This window comes from Malurus melanocephalus, unplaced genomic scaffold (assembly GCF_030028575.1).
Source record: "Malurus melanocephalus ecotype Western Australia unplaced genomic scaffold, MMel_1.1 scaffold_505, whole genome shotgun sequence".
NCBI lineage: Eukaryota > Metazoa > Chordata > Aves > Passeriformes > Maluridae > Malurus > Malurus melanocephalus.
Genome location: NW_026623737.1, coordinates 302095 through 314336, shown reverse-complemented (window position 1 = coordinate 314336; position 12242 = coordinate 302095). Strand labels below are relative to the sequence as shown.

Below are 12242 nucleotides of genomic sequence, written 5' to 3'. Positions count from 1 at the left end.
GGGCCGGGCGGTCATCCAGGCACAGCCCCCAGCCCCGGCTGAAAGAGAGGCCACAGCAGTGTCACCACAGGCATCCAAGGGGCAGCAGCAGGTGATCAATGTCCCAGGATGAGGAGCAATCAGCATTTCCCACTGACACAGCCCGGGCTCTGCAATCCCTGGAGCTGTTCCCACATGGATGGACACCTCTGGGTCCCTTATTGGGGTGGAAACCCCCCAGGGATGGCAGGACATGGGGAAGTCAAAGAGCCAAAGTCAGAAGGGGTAACAACCAGAAACATCCTGGTGGACCCACACCCTCCAGAAACGTCTCTGCTAGTAGGAATAAAGGAGATTATCAGCAGTCAAAATGTGCTAGCCTCCAAACCCACTACAGAAGTGCTCAAACCAGCCTGGACAGGGTTTCTTTGGAGCAGAGGTGGGAGTGGAGCAGCTGAGGTGGACGGTGCCTCCCTCTGCTCCAACTGCTTTTGCTCCGATACCTCCCAAACGCACATGGAATTGTCACCAGTTCAGCCTTCAGTGTTGATTTAAATCAACTCGTTTCCATAAAGGCCGAGGCCCTGGCAAGGCTGAGATGCAGCTCAGATTACTGGGGTTTGTTGTGATTGGGAACGGTGCTGAATTAACTTGAGATGAGATTCCTTTTTAACCCAAACCAGCAGCATGGAAACGAGGGCTGGGAGCAGGAGAGCTTCCCTTTTGGGATGCTGGCAGTGCCACGGGGTGATGCCCAGCAGAGCCAGCACTCCCTCCTCCCTTTCCTATCCCACCCACCAAGTTCCACACTGGACACCTGCAAACAGCTCCTTGGCTGGAGATATCCCCTTCAACTCCCATGTATATCCTTACTGCAATATACTTATATTTCCCTGTGGGAGAAATCAGGAAATGGGTTGCTTTCAGCAGCCCAGCAGTTTGACAGTCTCCATTTCCAAACTCAGGAACATCCTGCTGCTCCAGCCTGGTGGGAAGGGAAGGATGCCTGTGGCTGCTGTGGGGCTGAGCTGGGACAGATGGAGCATGGACTGGGCAGCTGGACACAGGGTCCTGGCACAGCCTAAGCCAGGCACACTGAGGGGTCACTGCATGGCACCTTCTATTTGCACAGAATCACAGAATCCTGGAATGGTTTGGGTTAGAAGGAGCCTTAAAGCTCATCTCATTTTTATCTGTTATTGGAAAACACTCGAACCTTTTCCTCTAAAAATGGAAGGAATGTCCTCAGCGGGCAAAGCCCATGCTCAAGCACTCCATGCTGGATGAGCCCCGGGTGTGACACCAGTGCTGCTCCGAGCTCTCCACTTCTGCCTGTTTGGGTCCCAGCACAGGGGCCCCACAGATCCCCATCAAACTGTCCCTCCTGATCCTTGGACCTGCTTGGGGCACTCCCTGCCCTGCCCCAGCTTACRAAAGAGTCTCTGCCCAGTCTGGGGGTCACTGGGATCTTCCTCAGCTTTCCATCTTTTCCAAAATCTATTTCTTTGTTTAATATTTTACCATCATTCTACCGCTCTGTTCAATTGGCCAAAACACATCTCCAGGCCGGGAAAAACTGGCCTGAGTTTCCCTGTGGCTTTGCAGGGATCTGTAATAAATCCCAATACACAGGGGAAACATGCAGGGGCTGCGCTGCTCTGCCCGTTCCAGCTCGTTCCTTAACGAGCCGGAGGATGGAGGGGATGGAACAATGATTAAATCCCCATCTGTGAGCAGCCTGAGAGGATCTGCAGWTACATTTGAGAGCAGGATTAAAATTCCAAAAGCTCCCAGAGAACTGGAGGAAGGGTCCAAGAAAGCCAGGACAGAATTCAATAAAAACAAAGGCAAGGCTTGGAGCTTGGGAAGAATCAGCTGCACAGCCATGGAGCGGGTGGAGATGGCCAAGGAGCAGCATGGGATGGGGAAGGGCAGCACGTCCCAGGCCCAGGGAAGAGTAAGGTGATGGAGGAAGAGCTCCAGCACTGTGGGAAGAGGATGAAAATCTGTCTGTCTGATTTGGAGCAAAGCCTGAAGGATCCYTCCACTGCAGGAGCATCACCAGTACCCCTGTGCCAGCATCCTACACTGGCCTGAGCGAGGAGACACCTTCCTTGGGGACACTGCTACCACAGCAGGGACAGGACCTCACCCAGGGACCCCTCACATCCAGGCAGACCCTGACCCTCCAGCCCCAGCTGCAGCCAGCTGCAGACCCACAGGGAATCACTTAAGGATCCTCAAACCTTCGGCAGTGCTTGTAAAATAACAAAAACCTTGTGAAAAATAATAATAACCTTGTGTAAAATAATAACAGCCTTGTGTAAAATAATAATCATCATCATCTGAGAGTGTGGTTTTTCCAAACGTGAGGTCTGTTCCAAGCACACCCAGCAGCCCCAGGTCAGCAAGGTCTCGTTTCCTGGCTCCCTCCTCACCGTTCTCCTGCCAACATCCCACTGTAACACGCTCATGTCAGCGCTGGCCCCGGCCTCGCCCTGGCCCCGGGGTGTCACAGCCGGTGACAGACGCCTGCCTGGCCACTCCCAGGGAAGGGCTGCTCCTTCTAGGGGAGCACAGAGACCAAAACCCCACCAGAGGAGCTTCCAGCTGCTCTGTGTCTCCCCCATCACGGCTCCCAGCAGCCCAAGGTCATCACAAGCAGGAAATTCTTCATCCCAAAGTGAAGGTTAAAAGCAGAGGGCCAAGAGTGCTGTGGATACAGGAAAGCTCCGCTGCTCAGAAAGCCATAAATCAGCAGCGATTCCCCTGCATGGGGCCAAGCCCACATGGCCCAGGCTGGGATTTGGGAGYGGGAGCCTGGCCCCAGCAGCCTCCCAGCCACAGAACGCCGGCCCCTGGCCCTGCTCTCCCCTCGCTGCTCCTCACTGTTTTCAAACCTTCCCCTAGCAAGGGAGGAAAATGTTCCTCCAGTGCAAGCCACTGGCTGACAAACCACACTGCGGGCTGAGTTCCTTGCAACTTCCTAACAAAAGGCTGAAACATCAGCCACGGGTGCTAAAAATAAACAAAGGCAGGGAAGAATTTGGCTGGGTCTGGCTTGGCCATGTCAGGCAGAGAGAATCGGAGAGATTCTGCAGAACCTGCAGAGGGCATTGGGGAAAACACTCCAGTTTTATCCATGCWGCCACAGCCCCTGTACCACCCCCAAATCCTCCCAACCCCGTTTCAGAGCATAGAGTGGAAGTCAAGGAATCCCAGAATCGTTTGGGGGGAAGGGACCTTAACGCTCATCTCATCCCACCCCTGCCATGGCAAGGACACCTCCCACTATCCCAGGTTGCTCCAAGCCCCATCAAGCCTGGCCTGGAACACTTCCAAGGATGGGGCAGCCACAGCTGCTCTGGGCAAAACCCCCAACACCCTTAGAGAGATGATCTTGGAGGATAAGAGCATCCCCCCTGTGCCCTGGGCCCCAACCCCCAGCCCCCCAGGGAGGAAGAAGAGGAGGAAGCACTCACTCGAGGAAGCGTGTGATGTACTCGCGGCTGCAGCGGGACCAGGTGAGGGGGGAYGTGTCATACAGGAGCTGTGGAGACATGATGAAAGGTCTTTTCCCAACTGGCTCACAGTCATTGCCGCTTCCATCATGCTGAATCCCAAAACTGTGTAAGAGCACAGCCCATGGAAGGGAGGTGAGCCACAACCACCACAACCACCAYAGCCACCACGTGACACCACGCGACACCAGACACGGCCCCGCTCCCTGCACAGGGCAGGGATGGGGATCTGCCCTGGGGGTCATTCCMGTGACACCCAGCACACTGCCCTCAACTTGGTCCCCTGCTTTTATTTCGGCTTTCCCACTGGAAACACAGGAATATTGAACCAGATCAAGTAATGAAACCTGCTGTGGGTGTTTCCCCACACACACGTCTATTGGGAGCTGCAGTGTTCTAGTGATCTTGTCAAAATTAAACTGAAACTGGGGCAAGCAAAATTCTGTCGCTGACACTACAGACAGACCCTACTTTAAAACTTCTCAGTGGGCAACCCCTGCTCCAAAACYTTCCCAAACCACCCAGGACAATACRYAAGTGCAATTTCTCCAGGCTGCCTTGGATTGTGTGGTTCTCGTTAAATCTGGGACAACCCAAAACTGAACTCTGGAATGAAACCCCCAGGGAGCAAGGGAGGGTTTGCATCAGCGAGGAACCACTTGGGAACCATCTCCCAGCTTCCCCCCATGCCTGCCCCAGCCCCATGACACACGCAGAGGAAGAGGAGGAGGAAGAGGGTGGTACCTGTGTCCGAGCTCGTGGGCCACGGTGAAGGCGAGTGGCAGCCCTGTGTCCTCATTGATGTTGCAGCTGCGGTGGGGCTGGCACATCCCGGCCACGTGGGACAGCCCCAGGGTCTCACAGGGCCTGTTCATGGCAGCACAGAGGTCCTTCCTTGGCCGAGGGGAYGGGGACACACRGACAGACAGACAGACACAGAGCAGAGAGGGTGTTGGAAGGCAGCAGGAGCCAGCACGCGGACGACAGCCAAACAGGAGTGAGAATGGAGAGATCCAACATCCTTCCACAGGGGAAACATTCACGACCTTTCCTTCTCCCTGTCCTCTCCCAGTATCCCCAGCTCATTACTAAGCCTGATTAATGGGAGGTGCTGGCCAGCCCAGCCACATTTATTCCRTGGTGTAAATAAAGCTGATGCTGGGGATAATCACACAATGCTATGGGGAAGCACATCCCAGGGGTGCTGTGGTTTCCCAGGGMTGTTCCAGCCACCCAGCAAGAGCAGCTCCATTGAAGCACAAGGCCTAAAGTGCCTCATTTCTGCTACAGAGCAAMTTTCCAGAGAAGATAAAGCTGCTGCAAGCTGTGAATCATCACCCCAACTACCGCAACAGCCAGCTCCCGGCAGCCTGGAAGTCTCAAACCAGGATTGACTGCAAGGTACACAGACTTGGCTAGAGGCAGGAATTCCTGCCAGCTCCCTGGGAGGTCAGGGGCTTCCCAGAGGCTCCTCTGCCAAGCCCAGCCTCCAAGGGAAAAAGGAGAGTTAAACCCTGTGTACAASTCCTGGGAGGATCCAACTGCTCTGGGGCATGGCAACAGAGCCACGGTGAAAACCAGGTTTGGAAACCTCAACTGCGAGCTGTGTCCAGGTTTAAACCTGAGATTTGGGACCAGTTCACAGAATCACAGACTCCTGGAACGGTTTAGGCTGRAAGRGGTCTTAAAGATCATCTGCCATGGGCAGGGACACCTTCCACAGCAGTTCCAGCCATCAGGACCCARCCATCTCCAGATTTCACACTGCAGACCTCACAGTGCAGGTGTCCAGGCAGGCACAGGGAGATTTCACCTCTCCCGTGGGGCTGTTTCCCTGCCTGCCCCCACTGTGGCCAGGGGAGTTTTCAGCTGCCAGGGCAGCACCTGCAGCCCCAACCCCAAGTGTGGCCCCACACCTGGTGAGCAGGACGGCGACGTCGTGGTGCAGGGGGTGCGAGTCTCCCTTCACATTGATGCTCTTCTGCCACTTGCAGAAGCTTTTCAARGTGTTGTCTGCATGGTGAGAGATCTTCAGGTCCTCCTGCCAACATAAAGGGAAATCTGCCGGAGCTGTTTGGATTTTGGGAGGGGAGAGGTCTGATCCCAGACACATCAGAGTGAAATCAGGAGTGACTGCCATCCAGATGGAATTGCTCCATGTTTATGGCTTGYAGGCTGGGTGGGAAGACAGCCCTTTTCCTGCTTTCTTTTCTTCTGTGATTCAACCAAAACATTAAATCATGCAGTAACAGGGGTTAGGAGCCCCTGCAGGAAACCTTTGCTGGCTCAAGGCRAAGAACAAGGCTGTGGAGCCCCTGAGTGGCCTCAGCCCCTCGGAAGCACCATGGTAGCTAGGACACAAGCACCCAGTGACCCAGAGCCCTCTGCCATCCCACTGATTATCATAACCTGCATTATCAAAAACTACACCCACACCCGACCCTCCAGCTCCTCTGCCCTCATCCTGCCTGGCTCCACCAGGCAAGAGGGGAGGCAGACATGGGCACCTCCACGTCTCTCACACGCTCAGCGAGGCCAGGAGGGCAGCCAGGAGGGATCCTGGATTTCCKGGGCTCCCAGGCCAGCCCAGCCCAGCTGCCAGGGCTCAGTCCCCTCTCTGCTCTCACCTCCTCGTGCTCCAGCAGGATCAGCCGCACTATGGCGATGTTGATGGGGTTCCCGATGCTGGCGTGGTGGAACAGCCCCGCCACCTGCAGTGGGACAGCCACGGGGACAGAGCTGGGAGAGGACAGCCTGGGCACTGCCCTGGAACCTCCAGCCACAGCAGCAGCAGCTCCAGGGGAAKCTGCTGTGGGGCTGTTGACAGCATCTCAGGAATTCCCCACACGGGAGGCAAGAACAGGCACGGGCCTGGAGTGAGGCCTGCCATGGAATCCATTTACACTCGATATGATCTGTGCAGATGCTGGAACCCAGCCAAAGCGCCCGGGGAACCCCTCTGCTCTCTCTCCTAATGTGTTCAACATCTCAAAGGAATTTGCTGCTCCCTGGGTGCTTTCACCACCCCCCAGAACTCCAGGGATGTCACCGAGGCGCTCTGCCAGAGCCCACCCTTCCCYGCCACCAACCAAAGCTCTCGTCTGAATGCAGAGGTGCCACCCTGGCAGCAGCACAGGTACAGACCAAGCCACCTCTCCCAGACCTACTGYTCCGTTTATGGTGCCAGAGAGCCCCTCAGATTCCCAGTGCAGACCACCACAACCTGGCCCTCCTTCCCTCAGCTGTCCTCATGGGCAGGTCCCTGGGAGGCCATGTCCCCAGGGAGGGAAGGAGAAGGGAAGGAGAAGGGAAGGAGAAGGGAAGGGCCTCCAGCCCTACAGGATGGTGAAATGGCCTCAGCTGAGCTGTTCCTGCCTGCAGGGAGGGTCTGGCTCCATGCCTGCTGCCACCCACCCAACCCCTGCACCATCAGAACACTGGGCACGGCAGCCATGCCAAGGACAGGGTGGGGACACTCTGCTGGTGGGGTCTGCTGAGCCCTGGGGTCTTTGTCCTTTCCCTCCCTGGAATGGGATGGGGCAGGGGGATGGACGGGGTTTGGAGCCACCTGGTCCRTGGGAGRTGACCCTGTCCSTGTCAGGGGGTGGGATRGGATGAGYTTTGAGTCCCTCCACACCCAAACCAWTCCAGGACTCCATGGTTCCCTGTCTCCAGCCCTGCAGGGCCCAGCACTCACCATGTTCATGACGGTCAGCACGTACTTCTCRATGTTGTCACTGCCGTGGAACTCCACCATCTTGGTGTCTGCCACCACCAGTGTCTCCACCCACTTCTCCCTGCTGATGGAGCGCTGCTTAATCCTTCTCCTCCTGTGCTGCTTCTGCTCCCACCTTTCCCTGCGCCTCTCGGACCGCTCCAGGCTTTCCTGAGAGTCTGAGGGATTTAAGGAGAAAAAAATTACTTTTTTCCTTGATAAAATGTCTGCAACTCTGATAAAATATCTTCTTTTTTAATTCAAAGGAATAACCTTTGGTGTGGAGAAAGCTCTCCACTTATACCCATAACTCAATGACCCCTGTGCATTTTGCTGTGCTCTGTTCCAAAGGGCTCTGAGCTCAGCCTGCTGCACATGAGCATGACACAGAAAAAATAAACAAAGCATTCAAAGTAATTTCTTTGACCAGAACAGGATTTGCAATATTTCACGAGGAACAAGGAGCCTCCCAGAGCAGTGCCTTAAAGTTTGTACTGACACAGGAATTTGCACAAAACCCTGCAGAGAGGATTGAGAAACAACCTGAGACAAAATCCCGGTGGCTCAACATTTCGGATTACCCAAATCTGTGTTTTTCAGGAAGGGACAGTTCCCAGCACAGCAAACTCTGTGCCCCCGAAGCTGGACTGGTGTCTGGAGCCAAATCCCACAAGCAGCAGAGTCCTGGGTGAGCWGAGACTCTGCAGGACAGCGCAGAGATCCCCTCAGGCACACGGAGACCCGTCCTGCTCCTTCCCCAGGGGAACAAGGGGAATGTTCACTGGGCTGAGCGAAGTCCGGGGGAGGAGGAGGGCCCGGCTGCTCCTCACGCACACCAGCAACTGGGAATTCTGCGGCGGGACTTTTCCTGTGACKCGGCTCCAAGAGCAAGGTCAGGGTCAGCCCCAAGCTGGGTGAAGGCTTTACAAACCTCATCCCACTCAGTGGGAATCGCTTTCATGGCAGGGCTCGGAGGGCCCAGCCTCACTTGTCTAACAATGGCCTCCTACATTTTCTGGGCTGTACTGAACGTTAGTTGTGAAAGGGCGATTTATCCCCCAGCCTGAAAAATCCCAACTATCCGGACCACTTGATGAATTGCTAATACCGCTGTGACAGTTTAATCGCAGCAGCTTCCTTGGGGCTCGTTGCCATTGTGTCCTTGGCTGCTGCAGAGCAGGGGCTGCCCGGGGGAGCTCCTGGAGCATCTCCCTTAGGGATGATCCCTGTCAGACACTGCCCAGATGTGCACAGAGGCAGCCCTGGSCACTAACAGGAGTTAACAACACCGACAGCCCAGCAGCGCCTGGGGCTTTGCAGAGCAAACCAGCAGAGCTCCATGAAAGGGTGGCAGTCACTAAAGTCCTACAGACCCTGGCATTCCTACTCAGGGCATGCCCTGCACATCCACCCCACCAGCCCTCAACAGAGAGGAGATCCACATGGGTTACACACAGCCCATGGTATACCCAGATAAATTAATTTTCAATAATAAACTTCAAAGTCCAGAATAGACTTGAGTCAAGAAAAGACTTCAAAGCTTTAGAAGAAGCCATTAAGATTCTTACCACAGATTAAATAATTAATTTAGATTATCAGAGGAATGCATGAAGATAAGCCCATTACAGAAACAAACCCCAGTTTCTGAAAGCAGAGAGCTCAAGGAAATGTGAAGCACACAATGCACTGCCTGGAAGATGCAGCTTCACCAGGGAGTAAAGCACCCATGAGCCTCTGTGAATTCCTCAGTGCTTGAAATCCTGGATTGAGGAGTTYATCCAACCCATCTGCTCTGGACAGGGAAGGACCCTCACACACTGCCCACAGCAGAAACTCCTGGGGCAGTAACYRAGTTCCATTCCCCAAATCCAATGCCCTGGGGGCCAAAAAGCAAAGTTTCCATAGAAATGAAAGCAAATGGTCAGTCTGCACACMATCCCTCTGCCTGCAGCAGGGCTGGGAAGAGCAGGTAAGAGTGAGAGGCCTGAGGTCCAGGACACATCGAGCCACGGGTGTCRCAAACTTTGCCCAAAGGCCAGTGCAGGGACTGTACCTGGCACACCACAGGATTCCCGCAGAGCCAGGGGCCTCCTGCCCTGCTCAGCCTTGTCCTTGGGCACCTGGCGCTTGTAGATGCGATGGGGCTGTGCTGCTCCCTCCTCCCGAGGGCTGCTGGACACAGGCTCGATGAAATAGTCCTCATCCATGAGCCGAAACACGCCTTTCTGGCAGGGAGACACAAAGGGGCACCGTGAGGCCACCCTCACCCAGATGCACCCTGAGGAGCCTGGAAACCGGGATGATCACGGAATCACAGGATCATGGAATGGTTTGGGTGGGGAGGGACCTTAAAGCCCATCCAGTGCCACCCCTRCTATAAGCAGGGACACCTTCCACTGTTCCAGGRTGYTCCAAGCCCCATCCAACYCAGCCTTGGACACTTCCAGGGAYTCAGGGGCAGCCACAGCTTCTCTGGGCACCCTGTGCCAGGGCAACCCCATCCTCACAGGGAGGAATTCCTTCCCAATATCCCATCTATCCCTGCCCTCTGGCAGAGGGAAGCCATGGAGGATCTGATGGAGTTGTCCTCTCTCCAAAGTGAGAGACACAGCATGAGCACTGCCTCACCAGTTATATGGGATCACTTCCGCAAACCCACAGCAGGTGTTAAGCCCATTCCCCCAAACTGCCACTCTTCTAGGTCACTTTTGCCTTAGGAAATATCTGCAGTGGAATAAAGCAGCAGAGAGTTCAGGAAACAGTGAGCACCTTCGCTACCCAGGAGTTGTACTATCAGTAACACTTCCAGCTCTGAGCCCCTTGTTCCCAGACATGCTCTTCACAATCTCACATGTATGGACTAGAAGGCAGAGAATTGCTCTCTTTGGGAATTTGGAYACCAACAAGTAAACACAGCCCAGAGAGTTCCCAAACCACTGGAATCCATGGGAAATTTACAGTCAGCTCATCCATGGCTGCACCAGACCTGCGTGATGAGATGCTGACTCTGCTGCTGCTGGGAATTTTGCTGTCAYTTTTGTCAGAAAAAGGGGGTTCACCCAGTTCCTGCTATTCCCTTATGGATTAAGGGTCCTTGTGGACTGGGGCTGTACTCACCAGGCCATCGCAGGTGCTGAGGGCAGCCAGGCCTCCCTGCAGCGCCCGGCTCCGCACCTCCCCAATCATATGGCAGGAGTTGTAGGAGTGGGGTTGGATCTTGGCACCAGCGATGCCCCCGAAACGCCTCTCACTGACAAATCCTGGAGCCAGGAGGTGCCTGTTCAGGCTCAGGTTRAATTTCAGGGGTTGCCCTTTGTATTGCAGCTCATAGAAGGCAGGAAACTTGCTCCGGGAGGCAGGAGATCTCCGGTGAAGGGCCCGGTGGGACAAGTCATAGGACAGGAAGGATCCGCTCTCATCAACCTTGATGGGATGGACGATGTCGCTGCCGGAGAGCGGCAGGGGAGGCTCTGGGAGAACGGGTGCAGTGGTTACCGGCAGGGTTTCTCACCTTTCCTCTCCGACCCCTTCCTCCCGCTTGATGCTGAACTCCCACAGCASCTCTGTCAGGCATCCCCACACCAGCGGGACCGGGTAACTGGGACAGCAGAACCCCCTCCTGCCCTCGGGGCTCAGCGCTGGGGTTTGCTGTGGAATAGGGTTAAGGTCAGGGTTAGGGGATGGGTGGGCGAGGGGGTCGGGCAGCTCSGGAGCTCGGCTCTGCCCCGGCTGGCCCTGGTTACCGCGCACACGCTCCCAACTGTTAAAACTCCAGCTGCCGCAAAAAAACCCACACCAAACAACGAAAAAAATCCCAAAAAATCAAATCACTGCTTTGAAACGCTCTTGAGGCACCGTCTCTGGGGGAAAAGCACCCCCGGGCACCGAGCTCCCCGGAGCCTCCCTAGCCGGAGCTCAGCGCTGCGGCCGCGGGGAACGGGAGGGGCCGCGGAGAGCCGGGGCTGCCGGGTCCGACCGTGCCCAGCCCGCCGGGGCGAGCGCAGGGCGGGGGACACCAAGCGCCCCGCCAGCATCCCCGCGGACAATCCTCCGCACATCTCGCGGACAATCCCCCGCACATCCCGCGGACAGTCCCGCGGACAATCCCCCGCACATCCCGCAGATAATTCTGCGGACAGTCCCCCATACATCCCGCGGACAACTCCGCGAACATCCTGCGGACAGTCCCGCGGACAGTCACCCGCACACCCCGCGGACAGTTCCCCGTACGTCCCGCGGACAGCCCCGCGGACAATCCCCCGCACGTCCCGCGGACAATTCCGCGGACAGTCTCCCGCACGTCCCGCGGACAATGCCGCGCACATGCCGCGGACAGTCCCGCGGACACCCAGCACTCATCCTCCGCTCATTCCCGCGGACACCCCACGCTCCGCGGACATCCCGCCCGCATCCCCGCGGACACCCAGCGCTCAGCCCCGCGGACATCCGCGGACATCCGCGGACCCCCCGCACGCCCCTCCCGAGCTCCCGCCGCCGCGGACCTGTCCCCGCGGTGCCCCCGCCCGCGGCCAGCGCCAGCGCGGCGGCGACGGGGACGAGGGGCAGGAGCGGGCGCAGCGCGGCCGGGGCCGCCATGGCTGCGGCGGGCTGGGGGCTCCGCGCACCGCGGGGGGCGCGGTTATGCACATCGGGGGGCGGGGTCATGCATACCAGAGGCGGGGTTAGGAACAACAGATGGGCGGGGTTATGCTCATTAAGGGGCGGGGTTATGCACATCAGGGGGCGTGGTTATGCATAACAGGGGCGGGGTGAGGAACAACAGATGGGCGGGGTTATGCATAACAGGGGCGGGGGAAGGAACAACAGATGGGCGGGGTTATGCATAACAGGGGCGGGGTTATAAACATCAAGGGGCGGGGTTAGGAACAACTGATGGGCGGGGTTATGTAAACCAGACAGACATGTGTTTTACCACCAATTGGGCGGGATTATGTTTATTAAGGGGCGGGCTTATGTACATCAGGGGGCGGGGCTTACATCGCGCGTTGCCGGCGTGGCTCGATGGC

General features: G+C 56.6%; 1 protein-coding gene across 1 annotated transcript in view; it reads right to left on the bottom strand.

Moving 5' to 3' along the window:
- ADAMTS7 (ADAM metallopeptidase with thrombospondin type 1 motif 7) overlaps nucleotides 1–11829 on the bottom strand; it is a 36053-nt gene extending 24224 nt beyond the window's left edge. Inside the window, 9 exon segments of the mRNA XM_057381331.1 lie at nucleotides 1–38; nucleotides 3462–3605; nucleotides 4245–4394; nucleotides 5417–5541; nucleotides 6128–6211; nucleotides 7198–7394; nucleotides 9269–9440; nucleotides 10333–10685; nucleotides 11718–11829. Coding sequence (XP_057237314.1) covers nucleotides 1–38; nucleotides 3462–3605; nucleotides 4245–4394; nucleotides 5417–5541; nucleotides 6128–6211; nucleotides 7198–7394; nucleotides 9269–9440; nucleotides 10333–10685; nucleotides 11718–11811 — 1357 coding nt within the window. The 5' untranslated portion in view covers nucleotides 11812–11829.
- Between the last annotated feature and the right edge of the window lie 413 nt (nucleotides 11830–12242).